The sequence below is a fragment of the Lissotriton helveticus genome, chromosome 2_1, assembly GCF_964261635.1.
Source record: "Lissotriton helveticus chromosome 2_1, aLisHel1.1, whole genome shotgun sequence".
NCBI lineage: Eukaryota > Metazoa > Chordata > Amphibia > Caudata > Salamandridae > Lissotriton > Lissotriton helveticus.
In genome coordinates, this window is record NC_136059.1 from 1,018,425,087 (window position 1) to 1,018,445,117 (window position 20,031).

Here is a 20,031-nt window from a genome sequence, read left to right on the forward strand (position 1 = left end):
CACAACCCATAAATGAGTCCCCACTCACTGAGAACTCACTCATGAACCTCTTTGAGAGGCAATTAAGACATCCTTAAAGGAAGCTGTGGAGGCAGCACTCATAAAAAGAAAGAGGAATACTCATGGCGAAGACTAAGCTCTATCTTCAGATGAAGAGCAAGACACTGTTCCAAGGAAAGGAGGTAAGGCCCTTAAAAAATGTAGACACCTTGAGCCTCACGGTAGCCTGCGCGCCACTTCAGATGGCAGGGTTTTATCCATTGGTAGCCGGTGTGCTTCATAAGACCTAGGTGCCCCGAGCGGCACACAAAGAATGATCTACCGGAATGGCGCAAAAAGCACGTGTCCCTGGCAGTGCAAAGCGATCATGCGCACCTCGCGCACAATAGACCTCGTCGAAGATATCGATGACTACCAGTGCCCAAATGACATCAATGATGAGGCAGATGAGTACACCTTCAACCTCCAGAAGATTTTTTATAATGACCTCCTCGATGAGTATCTGGGGCAATCTACCTACAACTCTAAAATCATTAAAGACCCATTAGGGTCCGAGATGTTTATCCCCTCCCTGATTACCCACCCTAGAGGTTCCGACTAGTGGCCCTTAGATCATGTGGCCAAATTTATTAAGGCTTGGATTAGAAAACCACTTGAAAGAGATTCTCGAAACCTCATGAGGTCAGAGTGCCCAAGACCTTTTTTAAACAACAAAGCTGGTATGATACCCAACATCGACCCCGAACTACCCACCTTCCTATTTAAAACCGGGAGAGACCCTCACAAGGGCCTGGAACGCTACCTTAAGCAGTGCCAGGATAAGCTCCTTGACACACTTGGCCCCCTGGCTAGAATCCTGGACCTAGCCGAGGAATCCTCCATGAACTGTGTTCCGGTGGATACCGAACTCCTTTGTGGATGGAGCCAGCGCGCAATCTGCCTCCTTGGAAATGCCAATGCCAACCTGACCTCCGAGAGATGTAGAGCCATCCTAATGTGCATGAATCCCAAATTGGTGGATCTAGCAAACAAAGATGTCCAAGGAGACCAAACGGCCTACAATTCGGAGAGACCTTTATTAAATCTCTGGGTAAATAAGTCTCGACATGCTCTGCTTTTAACAAAGGACAATCCACATGAGGCAAATGTTCGGACGCAGAGTTTTTGAAGGGTTGACAGGGCAGGACCGGCTGCCAGCCACGGATTCAACAGGTCCTCATACCCATACCAACGTGGTTATTCGAGATACTACTGGGAAAACAATAACTTCTACCCCCAAGAGACGCTGCAACACTCGAGCACGAGGCGGAAACAATCCATGGCCAAGGAAAGATCTTCTCTTCCTGGTTCTTCCCTCCCAAAAGGTGGGGGGGGGGAGGCCTTTTCCTTTTCAGCCACAATTGGTCGCCCATAACGAATGACGCCTGGGTCCTACAGACGGTAAAAGGTTTCAAAATAGAGTTCATTACTACTCCTTACCAGATCAAACACCCCAGGGAACTTACCCTAAACCAGGAACAATCCCCCCTAGAAGACGCGGAGGTGATCCAAATGTTAGCCAAAGGAGCGATTCTTATCGTATCGAACATCCGTCCAGGCTTTGTGAGCACAATCTCTCGTAAAAAAGAAAGAGAAAGGTTGGAGTTCCGTTATAAATCTAAACGATTTGAATTACTTCCTTGTATACAGACACTTCAAAATGGAGGTGGTACATCTTCTGGGAGATACCCTTCAAGAGAAAGACTGGCTGATAAAACTAGACCTAAAGGACGCCTACTTTACAATCCCTATGGATCCAGGTTCTCAGAAATACCTAAGATTTGTATGGATAAATATAACCTATCAATTTTGCGGTCTTCCCTTTGGCCTATCCTCAGCTCCTTGGTGTTTCACCAAGGTCCTGAGACCAGTAGTCACGTCTCTGAGAAGAAGAGGAGGAGTTTGTCTTATTATCTACCTAGACGACATCTTACTCATGTCCCAAAGCAAGGAAGAATTACTGAGTCACATGAAATGGACTGTCGATCTCTTACAGAGTCTGGTCTTCATCATCAATGTACAGAAATCAAGTATGACACCTTTACAAAACCTAGATTTTCTAGGTTTCCAGGTGAACACACCTCTAGCTCAGTTACAACTCCCCTATTAATAAAAATAAAGAAAGAAGTTTCTTATGTCAAAGGACACAGTGAGCCTGAGGGAACTTGCAAGGGTAGTAGGCCTCTTCTCTTCATCCATTCAGGCAATATTTTCCCGGCTCCCTACACTACAGGCCCTTACAGAGACTAAAATCTACAGGACTGAAGAAAGGTCTTTGGTATTCCGACGCTGTTCCTCTGTCTCTGGAAGCTCGGGAGGACCTCCTATGGTGGTGCAACAACTTAGACAGTTGGAATAGGAAAGCAATATTTTGGAATACCCCAGATCACACACTGGAATCAGATGCGAGCAACCTAGGCTGGGGTGCCAGACTAGGGAAGCTAGAAACCAGGGGGAAATGGTCCCAAGAGGAACTCACCTTTCATATAAATAGTCAGGAAATGTTAGCCAGCTTGAACGCCCTAATGAGTTTCAAGTCAATCCTGAAAAAGTGTGTAGTTCTCATTAAATTAGACAACGTTACAGCAGTCTCCTACATCAACTGCTTGGGGGGGACCCAAGTCGAAGCTCCTAGCAGATCTAGCCAAGAGGATTTGGTATTTCTGCTGGAATCAGAAAATAATTCTGAGAGGAGAATTCTTCCCAAGTCTTTTAAACACAAGGGCAGATTGGAACTCATGGTTCCTAAGAGTCACCAGCGACTGGAAGCTGAATCCTTCGATCTTCCAGAGAGTTCAAGATCTATGAGGCCCCTTTGTGATAGATCTTTTTGCCAGCAGACTGACCTTTCAGATAGACCATTTCTTCAGTTGGAGACCAGACCCACTAGCAATTTCAGTGGACGCTCTTCTCCAACCATGGGACATACCAAATTGCTATTCCTTCCCTCCTTTCGCACTAATCCAGAGAGTTCTCTTGAAAGTTCGAATGAAACGTTGCCGCATTGTTCTAATAACTCCCTTTTGGAATTCTCAAATATGGTTCCCAAGCATGATGTAATTGGCGATAGACACTCCACGCGTTAGCCCAGAGAATTTAGATCTCCTTCAGGGCCCAGAGGGAGAGCTACACCCTCTTCTCTTAGAAGGAAAAATGAACCTTCTTGCCTGGAAGATTTCAGGGGTTCAAGAAGATACTCCGGCCTTTCAGGAGAAGGTAAAAACCTTTTGGACGAATCTTGGGCTCAAGGAGAAGATACACCGGTGCATGGAAAGAATGGTGCAGTTGGTGCCTGGAACGGGATATGGATCCCGTGAATGCACCTGTTGTAGAAGTAGCAAACTACTTAGCAGACCTTTTTAAATCAGGACTTTGTTATAGAACACTAAATTGTTACAGATGAGCAATTTCCGCAGGTCATTCCTTGTTAAACGACTTCTCTATTGGTACTGACCCCTTAATACGTAGAGTGATGAAAGGAATAAAATTCAAACGTCCACCTAAGGCCAAATATGATTCATTATGGAACGTAAATCTTATCTTTGAAATTTTTACATCTGGGCCTGATAACTGTTCCCTTACAAGGAAACAACTTTCCATTATGTTAGCTACACTACTTTGCCTAATATCTTTCAGACGAGTGTCGGACATTAAAGCATTAGAAATATCTAATAGAATTTATTCTCCTGGGGTTATTATTTGAAATATGGAAAAGAACCAAAACAATGTCTATAAACATTTACTACCCTTTCTTTTTTGACCATCCCAAACTTTGTGTGTAAGTTGCATGAAAGTGTATAAACAAAAAATGAGTGTTTTTAGACCTTTAAAAAAAGTAATTGGTTTTCATTCACAGTATCCTAGCACACAGTCCGATTTAATCATGCTGATCACAATATATATATATATATATATATATATATATATATATATATATATATATATATACACACAAACCACTTCCCTTAAAAAGAGAAGCGCGGAGGCCAGAGGGGGGTCATGTGGAAGCCCTTTATTTCTCGGTGGTATCAGTTGGCAGCAGCAAATGCATTTCGGCTTAACACAAGCCTTCCTCAGTGCTTACGCCCCAACACAAAGTCACGCATATCTCCATCAAGGCTGTTTTGCGAGTGCTGCAATCGACATTGTACTCCTCCCCTTAAGCGTTGGCTCACCTGTTGGAAGTCACGTGGGTATGTAGAGACTTCAACTCCCAGCATGCAACATGGTCTTGCAGCTGGGCCGGTGGTGTGGGTGCAGACAGACTATCAATGTCCGCTCCAATGTCCTTTACAGCCTCGTATGGTGGGACTTATAAATGAAACCTCCGTGTCCCAAAGTTCCTCCTCAAGTCCCCTCGGACTGCTGGACCAAATCACAGAGAGATTCTGGCTATGCGAGGACAGCAGTGTAAGCACACAGCGTCCCGGGGTAAGTACCACCTTTTGCACTCCTTCTCCTGTTGCTTTGGTGGACAACAAACTATCTCGATCCCTCGAGCAAAAAACTGCACTGCAAGCAGCGCGGTGCCAGTCTCGTTCGTGTCTTCTTGTCAGCAGGGCCATCCGTAAGCGCTCCTGGCTTGGCGCGAAAATATACACAAACCACTTCCCTTAAAAAGAGAAGCGCGGAGGCCAGAGGGGGGTCATGTGGAAGCCCTTTATTTCTCGGTGGTATCAGTTGGCAGCAGCAAATGCATTTCGGCTTAACACAAGCCTTCCTCAGTGCTTACGCCCCAACACAAAGTCACGCATATCTCCATCAAGGCTGTTTTGCGAGTGCTGCAATCGACATTGTACTCCTCCCCTTAAGCGTTGGCTCACCTGTTGGAAGTCACGTGGGTATGTAGAGACTTCAACTCCCAGCATGCAACATGGTCTTGCAGCTGGGCCGGTGGTGTGGGTGCAGACAGTCTATCAATGTCCGCTCCAATGTCCTTTACAGCCTCGTATGGTGGGACTTATAAATGAAACCTCCGTGTCCCAAAGTTCCTCCTCAAGTCCCCTCGGACTGCTGGACCAAATCACAGAGAGATTCTGGCTATATATATATATATAATGCAGCAACAACTGTTCTTCTTAATCGTTTCAGTCTTTATTCCAGTTGATCCCGCCAACACGCGTTTCGTCGCTTAATGGGTAGGTCACCCGCTACTTCATTGAATCAAAGACGCAACACATAAATTATTTACGATATATTAGAGGCTGTAAAGGAAGCATACCTTCCAGCCGGTGGTAATTCCGTCCCGGCCAATATAGCGGCCTGGGTGGAGAAAATTCTGATGTCCTATTCTGTCGTAATTCAGTACCCTGTAATTCAAAATCAACACAGGTTTGCATACACGTCCCAAATTAAATAAATAAATAAATATCACCTAAACTCAGAAGGTGCGGTGCATAATGGGTGCATTATCTATCCGACATGTGCCACAAATGGTGATCTCGAGTCTCCATTATAGTATGCTCGGAATAGGGTAGTGTATGTCACTGTATATTAGTCAGGAGGTCACCACCTGAATTACTAAAATATGCCGGTTCCCGCAATTGTGGTCCAGTATTAAAGACGTGAAGGAATCCCACCTTATATCCCTCGAAAGTGCCTAGAAGGTTAGAATAAACCCGACATATCTCTAAAGTGTATATCAGAACGCGAAGTGGCCATGCGTAATCCCGATGGCTGAGTATAGAGCAAATACAGAATGTCCATAACTTGGAGTTTCAAGTAGAATATCAAACGCCTCAATCTTGGCTCGTATATCCAACACCGTTCCACACAGTCTCCTATATGGAGATCCAGCAGCAGTAGCTGCGTAATCTTTTCAAGTATCCGTGCTGTAAGTGTCGGGTTTGCCCCACAAGACTCACCTTTGCTTGTGGCGCGATTCCGCAGAGACGACAAGAGCACCCGTCCCTGTACCCACCTAACCCTCGTGGACGACAACACCCAGCAGGGATGAGATGGACGCAGGGATGGGAGCCAGGGTGTAGGGTGAAGGATGGCGTGGAGCTGGTGGGGCGTCCCGGAGACACTGGAAACCAGAATAAGAAAGATCAGAAAGGGAAGCAGACCCGAAAGGAACCACCCCACGTACACACACAGGAACAGGTACCCCTTGAGGACTTACCAAGGCTTCCGAAACGAAGAGCTCCCGATGAATGCAGCTCCGGTTGCGAAATAGCGAGGAAGGCGCTCCTGCGCGTTATCGCCAAGTACAAACTAAAGAAAGCGCTCCTGCGCATTCACCCAAGCTAAAACAAAATGAAAGCGCTCCTGCGCGGTTTGCTGGAAACGGGAAACAACCACCCAGCTTGTGGTATCCCTGGAAAGGTGAAAGGATTTGTAGACGGAGTTTATTCCCTGATAGCGCTCCTGCGCGATGGGATAACAAAGTAAAACCCCAATTCACAATCTTAGAACCAATTAATACCCTTAGGGCGCTCCTGCGCACCAAGGGACTTGAAAACAAAATAACAAGGCTTTTCCTGGAACCCCCAGGTGAAGTAGGACACAAGCGTTCCTGTATGGCGCTGTCTAGGACAAGGAGGCGCTTCAGCGCGGCTTGCCTCCTAGACGTTGAAACAGAGTTGCAAAGCAGCGCGGCTCACTCCAGCGCGGCTTTCTGTCAATGCCGCTGATACAAAGTATCACTTCAGCGCGGCTCACTCCAGCGCGGCTTTCTGTCAATGCCGCTGATACAAAGTATCACTTCAGCGCGGCTCCCGTGAAAGCCGCGGAAACAATGTAGCAATCCAGCCCGGCTCTTCTCCGGGCATGCAGGTCTCAGGAACGTGAGCTTCAGCTGGAATCCGGAATCCGAAGCACTCAGCCGGCGGGAAACGCGCAGTTTATGCGTTTTCACCCGGAAGTGCTTCTGTGCCTGGTTTCCCCAGTGGCTAGACCGGGTACTCGACTTCCGCCGGAAGTGAGTATCCCGGCCTCCCGTGTGTGATGCGGGATGGCCGGCCGCGGCAACGCCGCGAGCCGTGACAGTACCCACCCCCAGAACAGAACCCCTCCAAAGCCACCCCCGAAGTCAGAAAAGAGAGACAGGGCGAGGACACAGGGGATGACGTAGGTGAAAAGCACGGACCAGAACGGGAGCATGGCGCACATGGGATAAGGGCTCCCAGGATCGTTCATCGGGACCGTACCCCTTCCAGTCCACAAGGTAGAACAGCTTGCCCCTGGTACGACGGGACCCCAAGATAGCCCTGACTTCGTATTCATCATGGCCCTCCACCACCACCGGAGAAGGGGGTGACGGAAGAGAACCGCCAGACTGAACTGCCCGCAGCAGGGAGACGTGGAAGACCGGATGGATTTTCATGTGCGAAGGCAGGGACAGCTTCATGGCCACAGGGTTGATTACTTTCTCCACAGGAAAGGGGCCCACATAACGTGGTAACAGTTTTTTGGGCCCATGCACATTCAGGTGCCGAATAGAAAGCCATACGTTATCGCCTTCGCGATACGCGGGTTCACGTTGCCGATGAGCATCTGCTCGCTCCTTGTAGGTGTCTTTCGCTTTTGCCAACTCGAACCGTGCCTTTTGCCACAGGTCGCGCAGTGTCTCATGGTAAGAACGTACGGAGGGCAGGGGGCAGTCCTGAGGCTCTTCCCATGCCGACGTGCGGGGATGGCGTCCATGGAGGCAGAAGAAAGGGGACATGCCGATGGCCGAATGCTTGCTGTTGTTGTACGCATACTCTGCCATCCATAGCACTTCGGACCATTCCTTCTCGACCGACAGCAGCAGACAACGGAGGTACTGTTCCATGGTGTGGTTTGTCCTTTCGGCCTGGTAAGCTGAGGAGAGACGTACGTCCATCTCGAGTATCCTGCATGTCTCCTTCCAAAAGCGGGACACAAACTGCGATCCCCTATCCGTTATGACCACGGATGGAATGCCATGGAGACGAACCACCTCTTGTACGAATATCAAGGCCAGCTCGGCCGCCGTGGGAAGCTTCGTCAAGGGAACGAAATGCGCCATCTTGGTGAGGTGGTCCACGATGGTGAGAACCGTGGTGTGCCCTGTTTTGGTGAGTGGGAGCTCAACCACGAAATCCATGGAGATGGTATGCCAGGGAGAAGGAGGCACAGGAATGGGCTGCAACCGACCAACCGATGGTTCGGATCTGTTCTTGCCAAGCAGGCAGACGGCGCAGTTCGTCACGTGTGCCTTTGTATCCGTCACCATCGTTGGCCACCAATACTGCCTCCGCACAAGGTCGAGCGTCTTGTGGTAACCAGGATGGCCGGAGAGTACATGATTGTGACACATGTATTAGGGCTTTTGTTTGTTCGGGTACCCTGGTTAGATGCGTTTGGTTTCTTGTCCCTCCTTCTTCGTCCCCTTCCGAGACAACGGGATCGGAACGAACAGGAGCGATGATGCCTTGGAAATGTTTGTCCGGTAGGATCAGGCCAGGCTCATGGTCTTCAGCGTTTTCTTCCGTTTCAGCCAGCCGTGATAGTGCATCTGCTTTGGCGTTGTCTTTCCCGGGCCGGAATGTAATCAAGAAGTCATACTCGTTGAAGAATAAGGTCCATCGGAGCTGTCGGGCTGTGAGGGCACGTGCTGATCGTAGAAACTGCAAGTTTCTGTGGTCTGTATAGATGGTCACCTTATGTTTCGAGTCCTTCAGGAAGTGTCGCCATTCCTCGAAGGCGGTCTTGATGGCTAGTAGCTCCCGATCAGACACGGTGTAGTTGCGCTCGGCGGGTTGGAGTTTCTTGGAGTAAAAGGCCACGGGATGCAGTCGGCCCGTCTCGCAGTCCCGTTGTGAGAGCACACCGCCTATGGCGTCCTTAGAAGCATCAGCCTCTACGATGAAAGGCTGCTCGGTGTCAGGGTGCACCAGAACCGGGGCCACGGTAAACCGTCTCTTCAATTCCTGGAAGGCATGGTCAGCTTTTTGGTCCCAATCAAAGCGTACTCCCTTGCGCAGCAAGCGTGTAATGGGAGCCACCATCTCGGAGAAGCCTGTGATAAAACGACAATAGTTGGAAAAGCCGAGGAATCGTTGGACGCCCTTCACCGTCTCTGGGGTAGGCCAAGACAGGATGGCCTCCACTTTTTTGTTGTCCATTTGGATGCCTGCCGGTGTGATGATGTGCCCCAGGAACTCAACCGAGGTGACGTGGAACAGGCTTTTTTCTAACTTCACGTACAGACGGTGTTTCTCCAGCTGCTGTAGGACTGAACGAACATGATGGACGTGCTCTTCATTGGTTTGCGAATAGATCAGGATGTCGTCGATGTAGACGATACAAAAGACGTCGATGAAGTCCCTCAACACCTCATCAATGAAAAACTGGAATGCGGCGGGGGCGTTGCAGAGTCCGAACGGCATGACCTGGTATTCGAACAGGCCGAACTTCGTTCAGAAAGCGGTCTTCCATTCGTCGCCCTTCCGGACCCTGACAAGATGGTACGCCCCCCGAAGGTCTAGTTTGGTGTATATGGTGGCGTTTTTGACCTGGTCCAAGAGGTTGGTTATCAACGGTAGCGGGTACCGGTTTTTAATCGTGATGGTATTCATCGCACGAAAGTCGATGCAGGTCCTTAGATCCCCTTCCTTCTTCGACACGAAGAAAAGAGGAGAGGAAACCGGAGATCTGGAGTGTCGTATGAAACCGTTGTCCAGGTATTCGTCCAGATAGGAGCGGAGGTGGATGTTCTCTTTTTCTGTGAGCGAGTAGATCCTGCTGCATGGCAACGTGGAGCCGGGAATCAGGTCTATGCGACAGTCAAAGGATCGATGGGGTGGCAACGTGTTGGCTCCCTTCTTATCGAATACCCCCGCTAGGTCCTGGTATTCCTTCGGTATGGTCCCTTGGGAAACCATTCCCATCCCAACCACAGGTAACGAGTGTGCCTGTATGACCCGAGAACCTATCAGGTCGATATCTGTGTAACAGGTGCTGGTGCAGTGCTCTGATTCTAGACGGACGGTTCTGGTAACCCAATCGATGCGGGGATTGTGCTTCACCAACCAAGGCAAACCCAGGATCACCTTGAACTGAGGGGCGTCTATGACGTCGAAACATATGGACTCGGTGTGGGTGTTTGAGAAGACCATGGTCAAGCTTTCGGTTCGGTGTCGGATGGGGCCGGAAGTAAGGTCCGTTCCGTCAACGGCCTTGACGGGTTCAGGTTGGGCCTTCGTCACAGTGTTGATGCCCAATGCGCGGGAAAACGCAGTATCGATGAAGCAGCCTGTCGCCCCAGAATCCAACATGGCGGTCACCACCCAGGTTCTGCCCGCCTGATTCCGTAAGGACACGTCCATGCCGACATGTTGACTACCGTCGTATACCACAGGGATCGCAGATGTGCATGACGAAGAACCCAGAAGACGGATCCCTGTGTCTACTGGGTTTCCTCGTTTCCCGTCTTGCCTCCCTTGCTGATGGGCAACACAAACGGCCTTCTGTCTCGTGGTCTTGAGGGCTTAGCAGGGCATTCCCGTACGAAATGGCCGCTTTTGCCGCAATACAGGCACTGGTTTTGCTTCCTCCTCTTTTCCCGTTCTTGACTGGTCAGGGGTCCTCTGATGCCGCCGATCTGCATGGGTTCGGACGCTTCTCCCTGGGGAGTAGGTGCTTCTTTGGCTTTCTCGGCGCCCTTGTCACCGATGGGCAAGGGTCGGTTTTCGTTCCCTTTTCCTCTGTCCGTTTTTCGTTCCTGTAGTCGGAAGTTCATTTTCACCACCATGTCTATGAAAGGGCCTATGGCTTCGGGCGGATCGGGATACTGCGAGATGAGATCCTTCAGGTCATCCCGTAACCCCCGATAGAACACGGATACCTTCTTGTCCTCTGGCCAGTGGGCTTCGATGACCAGCCGGTTGAACGTGGTGATGTAATGGAGCAAGTCCTGGTTGCCTTGCTTGAGGCCGAGCAACTCGTTGTCTGCAGCCTGCACGAAGGTATGGCGAGCGAACATACGCCGCATAGTTTCCTTAAACGTAGGCAGGTGGTTAAGCATGGGATCGTCGTTCTCTACCAAAGAGATGGACCACTGAGCCGCATCCCCGCCCATGTAAGATAGTATGTAGGCGACCTTGGAAGCATCATCGGGAAAGGCCGCAATTCTAGCCATGAAATGTAGTTGGCATTGATGGATGAATATCCCGTACTTAGTGCTATCTCCGTAGAACCGTTCAGGTGGAGCCAACTGCACCGGATGGGGAGTGACGACCTGGATGGCTGTGTCTTGGTTGGTGGTGGTGGAAGGCCCCCCAAAGGTGAACGTGGGTTGTCTCAACAGGCCGTCTTGTCTGGCTCTGGGGCTGGGAGTAGAACCCCAAGGACTAGAGACCCCGGCTGCCATTTGACCCTGTAGGGTCGTTATGTCCTGGCGGAGGGCGAGGTTCTCTGTTTGCATGGCAGCCAGCATGACTGCGATATCTTGCAGGGTGACTTCCTCACTCATGTCGTCTGGGCGGAATGTATTACGTGGGCTTCGGATTCTGTCGGGTTTGCCCCACAAGACTCACCTTTGCTTGTGGCGCGATTCCGCAGAGACGACAAGAGCACCAGTCCCTGTACCCACCTAACCCTCGTGGACGACAACACCCAGCGGGGATGAGATGGACGCAGGGATGGGAGCCAGGGTGTAGGGTGAAGGATGGCGTGGAGCTGGTGGGGCGTCCCGGAGACACTGGAAACCAGAATAAGAAAGATCAGAAAGGGAAGCAGACCCGAAAGGAACCACCCCACGTACACACACAGGAACAGGTACCCCTTGAGGACTTACCAAGGCTTCCGAAACAAAGAGCTCCCGATGAATGCAGCTCCGGTTGCGAAATAGCGAGGAAGGCGCTCCTGCGCGTTATCGCCAAGTACAAACTAAAGAAAGCGCTCCTGCGCATTTACCCAAGCTAAAACAAAATGAAAGCGCTCCTGCGCGGTTTGCTGGAAACGGGAAACAACCACCCAGCTTGTGGTATCCCTGGAAAGGTGAAAGGATTTGTAGACGGAGTTTATTCCCTGATAGCGCTCCTGCGCGATGGGATAACAAAGTAAAACCCCAATTCACAATCTTAGAACCAATTAATACCCTTAGGGCGCTCCTGCGCACCAAGGGACTTGAAAACAAAATAACAAGGCTTTTCCTGGAACCCCCAGGTGAAGTAGGACACAAGCGTTCCTGTATGGCGCTGTCTAGGACAAGGAGGCGCTTCAGCGCGGCTTGCCTCCTAGACGTTGAAACAGAGTTGCAAAGCAGCGCGGCTCACTCCAGCGCGGCTTTCTGTCAATGCCGCTGATACAAAGTATCACTTCAGCGCGGCTCACTCCAGCGCGGCTTTCTGTCAATGCCGCTGATACAAAGTATCACTTCAGCGCGGCTCCCGTGAAAGCCGCGGAAACAATGTAGCAATCCAGCCCGGCTCTTCTCCGGGCATGCAGGTCTCAGGAACGTGAGCTTCAGCTGGAATCCGGAATCCGAAGCACTCAGCCGGCGGGAAACGCGCAGTTTATGCGTTTTCACCCGGAAGTGCTTCTGTGCCTGGTTTCCCCAGTGGCTAGACCGGGTACTCGACTTCCGCCGGAAGTGAGTATCCCGGCCTCCCGTGTGTGATGCGGGATGGCCGGCCGCGGCAACGCCGCGAGCCGTGACAGTAAGTTAACGTAAGAGTAAAGACCCCAGATTAGTTTCAAACGGCCCTCCCGTTATAAAATGATTGTATTCCAGAAGTTACTTGAACAACATAGGTCTGTATCCCTTACCTAAAAATGCACCTACGGCTCTATTTTCGATTCCCGCGGCTGTCTGTATGCATAAATGCGAAGTATTGAGGGATTCTAAAAAAGAACGCACAATAACAGAAATATTTCGATTTCAAAAATAGAACCGTTAACTTACAGCACGGATATTTGAAAAGATTACACAGCTACTGCTGCTGGATCTCCATATAGGAGACGGCGTGGAACAGTGTTGGATATACGAGCCAAGATTGAGGCGTTTGATATTCTACTTGAAACTCCAAGGTATGGACGTTCTGTATTTGCTCTATACTCGGCCATCGGGATTACGCATGGTCACTTCACGTACTGACATACACTTTAGAGATATGTCAGGTGTATTCTAACCCGCTAGGTACTTTCGAGGGATATAAGGTGGGATTCCTTCTCGTCTTTAATACTGGACCACAATTGCAGGAACCTGCATATTTTAGTAATTCGGGTGGTGCCCTCCTGATTAATATACAGTGACATACACTACCCTACTCCGAGCATAAGATAATGGAGACTCGGGATCACCATTCGTGGCACATGTCGGATAGATAATGCACCCATTATGCACCGCACCTTCCGAGTTTGGGTGATGTTTATTTATTTAATTTGGGACGTGTATGCAAACCTGTGATGATTTTGAATTACAGGGTACTGAATTATGACAGGACATCAGAATTTTCAACCCCAAGGCCGCTATATTGGCCAGGACGGAATTACAACCGGCTGGAAGGTATGCTTCCTTTACAGCCTCTTATATATTGTAAATAATTTATGTGTTGCATCTTTGATTCAATGCCTGAATACTCATAGCTTTCTTATAACCAACAGGCTAGATGCTTCTCACGCCAGTGACACAGGTATGCCAGGGATTGGGGTATACGCTCTGTACACTGGATACTTACACTCTTAAACATTAAGACTGTATAGGCACTTAGCACTTGGAGCACATTGTAATATTACATAGGTCACAACCATATGAGAGATACTCCAAATGTTTTCATGTCTCTGAAATAAAACGTATAGTCCCGTTTGAGAATTTGCCATGAACAAAATGCACATATGTTTGTCTCACCCCCCACAATCTTTGGGTGTCTGACATTTGACTTACCATTGGGACTGTGGGTCTCTCTTCACAAATGAACTCATCATAAATGTGGAGAACAAACGTGTGATGTTGTCACATCACGATGTATATAGGTCTTTCCAGCCCTGATGAAGTCACGGGTGACCTACCCATTAAGCGACGAAACACGTGTTGGCGGGATCAACTGGAATAAAGACTGAAATGATTAAGAAGAACAATTGTTGCTGCATTATATATATTGTGATAAGCATGATGACATCTGACTATGTGTGCTAGGATACTGTAAAAAATGTTTATAGGATTTCATGTTGAGATCTGATTGATAGGGGTGTGGATGAAGACCCCCCTCCCTAAGCACCAGAACATACTTTATTTAGAGAACTAATAGACCGGGAACAAGGGAAGCGCCATCATCACTAGACTATACTAATCATCCTCTTGATTAACCTTCGAAAACCAATTACTGATTTCCTTTGTTAAACCATACAAGGCAGTCTCTTCTGCTACTATCTCTAGATGGGTTAGAACAGTGATGCTGGAAGCAGGTATAGACTTATCCAAGTTTAGCGCTCACTCTTCCCGAGGATCTGCGGCCAGCAAGGTTTTCTGGGGTGGAGGTTCGCTTTCAGATAGCAGCTAACTGGTCAAATGCTTCCACTTTTGTTAAATCTTAAACCCGTAGAACATGTAAGCAATGTAGCATTGCAGAGCTTTAAACTTGCATAATGTAGCCTCCGGTCTTGTAATGAAATGACGATTCTCCAATTATCATACAGAGAGAATCTTGATTTCATTAAAGACAACGGTGGCTGACATTATCCCTCCCACCTCACCCTGGTGGATGATTTATTAGATGTTGAATATTTTCTCGTTGTCTGAGTATCATTATTCTACGTACGTAGAAAATGTTCCTATTTGTATTCCTTTTCCAGACTCTACATCCTTGTAAAAAGCTCAGGATTACTTTTATTCTGGAAGAAGTTGTCAAATCTTTTGCAGCTCTAAGAGAAAGATAGTTGGTTGCCATGAAGCCTTGTTATGTTATTTGGAATGTTTTACTTATGATGTATTTGTTACACTTTAAAGGGCAGCATGTCTAGGCAGCAATAAATGCTAATGCATAATGTCAGCCTGTGTTGTCTTTAATGATATCAAGATACTCTCTGTATGAGAATTGGAGAATCGTCATTCACCACCAGGACATGTCACACACATCAGTACATGTCCTACCTCTAACATACGCAGTAACTTGGGCCTATCTTAGGAGCGACTGACATGAGGAAAAAGGGTTTGAGTTACCTTTTCAGGGCTACTTCTGTGGGTGGTAACACCAGTTTATTTATTTTGAAGGTTTTATATAGCGCTGGCTAGACCCGGAGGTAACAGAGCGCTTTACATGAGTATCAGACCATAGTTGCAGGTTACATCGTTATAAAGGTTACACAGTTGTTAGAGCATGACAACATAGTTACATCTAAGGTAGAGATAGACAATAAGGACATACACGTAAGGGAAAAAGCAGGCATGGGGAGAGATTCAGGGGAGGGGGTAGGAGCAGGGGAAGTAGAGAATGAAGGAGGGAAAGAGGAGGGGAGGGCAAGAGACTATACTGTGGAAAGAAAGGGGAGGGTGACGGGGACACACACCTGTAGACGAGTCAAAGCTGTGTCCAAAGTCCAGTAAACTGTGATCCCAGGGGAAGTGGTATAATTTCCCCATCTCTGTTGCAAGAGGTTCCCTTTATGCAGTGGACTCTCTCAGAGGGGTCTTGAAGACTCCAAGCCCTACATACTGGATCCTTCCCCAAAAAGGGGAGAGGGAGTGCTTTGGCAAGGGATGCCATACCATACCTCAAATGTGAGTGGCTCCCTTGGCGCTGTGGATTCTCTCAGCAGGTTCACTGAGACTCCAGAGTATAAATATTGGATCTTTCCCCAAGGGGAGAAGGAGTGCTTAGTCACAGGGCACGAAGGACAGGGGGCTGGGTGGTGAAGCAGGCTAGAGTAGGGATTCAGGGGAGAGGGGATAGGAGCAAAGGAAGTAGACAAAGAAAAGAGTACTAAATGGGAACAACATCAGTTTGGAGATTAGACTGTTTTCGCTCTGTGGCCAGGAGTTTGCCCCATCTCTAAGGTAAAAACCTAGCACAGGCCATTCCAAAAGCTTATGTTTCCAGGTCCATCTCGCTCAGGTCTACCGAATCGACGTCTTGTTGGAGCGTGGGCATGCGTGTGGTCAGATCTGTCCGGAGCTGGTCGATGGAGGCTTTCATGTCTCGATTTAGCTCAGCGCATAGTTCAGCCGTAAAACCGCACAATGAGGATAATAAATAATCTTTGGTGGGGGCCATGATGCTCATAGACTCCCTTTGGTCAAGCAGCTGTCGTTTGTCTGAGGGGTGGAAGAAGCTGGTGACCTTGGGTGGAGGTGGTGGCTTCTTTGGCAACATAAGCGTGGGCTCCTCTGCGCCCTGCATGCTGTGTGTGGTGGGAGCAGTGACGCAGAGCAGGAATATCTATACATATCTTAGTGGGCACCTTCAGTGTAGGCTGGCGACATTGAGGCTTTGTAGGTCCTTCATGCCCTGTTCGGCAGCATGGTGCTGCAGGAAACAAATGGGGAATACCCCCTGCTGAGAGCTTCAGGTATGCAGAGCCGCATCAAAGGGTTCATATAGCCCAGGGGGGGTATCAGCAAGTATAGGAGGGGTGCACTCATGTTGGCTATATCTGAAACCTCTCGTTTTGTGAGCCTCTTTTCCCTCAACTGCTCACTTAATTATGGGTAGCCATCTTATGATCAGGCAAGGTCAGGCGCGGGCCGACGAGCGCTGAGGTTTTGCCTGTGCGTCTTGAGAATCACATCTCCTGGTATGTCGCGTTTTCAGCTACCTGCCTTGGCCCCCCGCTACCATTTTAATGCTCTTGGATGTGATGGCACTGCTCCTTCGGGGCTCTTCCAGCGCCGGCCGCCGAGCTCCCCGTGTCTGTAGCGCTATGCGGCGTTCGCTTACCCAAGCACAACAGAAGCATATGATTTGCCTGCCCTGACACTAAGTACACTTTACTAGGTCCTCACCAAGAAATCAAATATGCCATACACCAATCCATAACAAAGTGCAAGTGCTCCTGTTGTAAATTAACACTGAACAGCAGTGGGAAAGTGCACAAAGACACTACGCCAGCAAAAACCAGGAGGTCTGAAAGCAAAAAGACTGGGGAAACTCACCAAAAGATGCCAAGTATAACAACCACTCACTACCAATATTATTGAAAAATGTTAACATAGAAGAAAAAACAATTATCTATTTTTAGGTAGTAACAACCATTTGAGCAGTTCAAGTCAGTGATGAAGTCTCGGTTTACATTTCACACATTTTAATTCATTTTGTATGGTATGAGTTTGTGTGGGAGTTGAAATTTTTTACATACATTTTAACCTCATAATATTATAGAAATATGCTTTAACAGCAACATAGAAAATGCATGTCAATATAGTGGTTATCGAAAATGTGCCTTTTACACGTGGCAAAAGAAAATGTTGCTTATTTCTGCACAAAGCTTCCATTTCTATAGTTTTTTAACTGGTAGGCCTCAAAATATTCTCATTCTCTGCTATCCCTTCAATAAAATTAATCCTTTTTGTAAACCCTGACAATGTTATAATTGAACTGCAAAATGTGACATCTTTGTGAAATGTCTTGTTTGCTGCTAAATGTATTTCTTTCACTGCACACCATAGGATTTCCTTGTATTTGGATAGTTTTCTCTGCCACATGCTTATAATAAATAAGTATATCAATAAAAGAAAATGTTTGCTTAGTTTTGATTTCCATGATCTAACCAGGACATGCTGAATAATGTTCATAGGGAACACCATTGTTACATAATGGGTCACTGAACTACTAACAGTGTAGGTTTGTAAAGGTTCTCATGAGAACTTTTCCAGATGTATCTTTATGTCATTCGTTGTAGCCGCATTCAAATAACTTTGTTAAAATGGGCATTCACTGTGGGAATCGAGGAAGACGACAGACCATCGAAAGATCCTTTTCCATTAGTCAGGAATTATTCAATATTTAGAGTTTGCAGCATGTTTTGTGCTTTCTATATAGTATGGGTTCCTAGCTTGAGAGTTAATGCATTCTATACACTCCTTCCCTGCCATGCCCCTTAGCACTGGACTGTGCTACTCTTGCCTGAGATTATTGTAAGCTACGGCTAACTGTGATTTTCTTTTTCTCCTTACCCTTTGTGAGGAGACTTTCTATCTTTGGGAGGATTATAGCTACTGCTGTTATGATTCCCTTATATTGTATTGACGGTTGATTCGGCAGCTGTTAGGGAACTCTGTGAGTTACGAGAACTACTCTTTCTGGGGAGTTCGACCTTTCTATAGCTATTAGCTCCAAACTTTTCTCACTATTTTCCAAACTAACTTTTTATGGGTCCTTGCTAGGATAGGTTAGGTTCTTTAGATTAAGATGGGGACTGATTATTTTACGGAACACGCAGTTATTTTATATGCTTAATCGAAAAATAAAAATCTAGAAATGTCTGTAAACAGACTTCTCTGAGTAACTTGAATAAAAGAACAAAAATACAAACTATTCTCTTAATGAGAAATAAAGCTTTTAAAACCTCTCATAATTGACTGAACATTAAATACTAGAAGTTGAGGAATATTTAAGAAATGTATTCAGGTTGTGCTCCATTCTAACACGGTGGCAAAGACTGTACACCTGGAGAAGAAATTGGCATGGAAATTGGAGTCTGACTTAGTACGTTTTAAAGTGGAACTGGTTATAAAATAGTTAACAGATTTCCACCCTCGCATGTGTCCCCATTCCCAGATGTGGTTCTGTAGTTGCAACTGGAGTCCCGAATAGCAGATACTGTGAATCCATAGAGTTCAAGTTCTGAATGGCTGTTCATAACGAAAAGCGAGTGAGAGATATGGAGTGGATACTGTTCCTAGAATGGAAGGATTGCCTTGACTTTGTTAGAAAAGCGGTCTCTAGAGTATTGGAAGGGCTGCGGTGTTAAAGTAGTCGGACTCTGCTACGCGGCATTTCAGCGAGTGTCTCGTGTTTTAGCTGGGCCACTGCACCTCTCCCCTACTCCTAGGTGGGAGGATTAAGAAACCTCAAACATAGACAAACTAAAGCAGCTGTCGTGGTAAGGGTGTGGAGCTGTGCTCAACACAATTGGTTGTTTCCAACGAAAAACCTTTCAGGGGGTGCAAAAAAACCGTGCCACTGGGAGCGATTAAGTATCACCATGTCTCATTTAAAGACGTAGAAATGTCACGCATGGGTTAATTGCAAACATGACAGACATATCTACTATGGATCTTCACAGAGAAGCTGAACATGTATGCTTTACGTTACCCATAGTATCGGTATGTGTTTATAATCTTCCAGAAATGCTCGCGCTCCAGCCGCTCCTCTTCCTGTGGGCTCTGCTGCAGCCGTCGCTTACTGGAGAAGAATATCTCCACTTCCTCCTCTTCCTGGCCACAGCCTCCACCTGTAGAGGTGCACAGTTCCGACTCCTCTTCCCGGGGCCGGCGGATGCCATGCTGAACCCCCTCCGCCATCCCTCAGCTACGGCACTGACCCCTTCTCCAACCGTCTCCACTCGGACCAACCAGGGAACAGCGTCAATCCAAATAGCATATCATACAGGGTCAGCGATGTACGTCAACGCGCTGCCTCGGCGCCATTGGCCAGCGCGACAGGAAGGAACGATCAAGTGACGTCACGACGGCAGGAATACAACACAAAAGGGACACAAAGCACACGCGGTGTTCTGGCTGGCTTTAGTAGGACACCTGAAACACTAGACCGAGAACTCTTCTTCGTCGTGGCATCAGGCAAACGACTATGTTTTGCAGAACAACGCCTCAAGGTCTTAGGAACAAGCATTGAAAATGCAATGGGTCTCGCCCTTGTTTAAGTTAAAGCTATTCTGTTTGTAATTAGGTGGCTTTTTAGCTTTGCTTTTATTAGTGTTTTTTTAAAACGTTAATGTACATAACATGCATATGTATACATATATGTAAATGTATATGTATGCATGCATTTATATTTGTATATAGATATGCAGATGTATATATGTATGTATGTATGTATATATATCTATAAACAAAGGGAGGAGGAC

The 20,031-nt window shown here is 47.6% G+C and overlaps 1 protein-coding gene across 1 annotated transcript in view; it reads right to left on the reverse strand.

Annotated features, from left to right (window-relative positions):
- Positions 1 to 19,558, reverse strand: part of LOC144818412 (carnosine N-methyltransferase-like) — a 187,232-nt gene extending 167,674 nt beyond the window's left edge. The window contains exon 1 of the mRNA XM_078675786.1: positions 19,260 to 19,558. Coding sequence (XP_078531912.1) covers positions 19,260 to 19,468 — 209 coding nt within the window. The 5' untranslated portion in view covers positions 19,469 to 19,558. The remainder of the gene's footprint in view (positions 1 to 19,259) is intronic.
- Between the last annotated feature and the right edge of the window lie 473 nt (positions 19,559 to 20,031).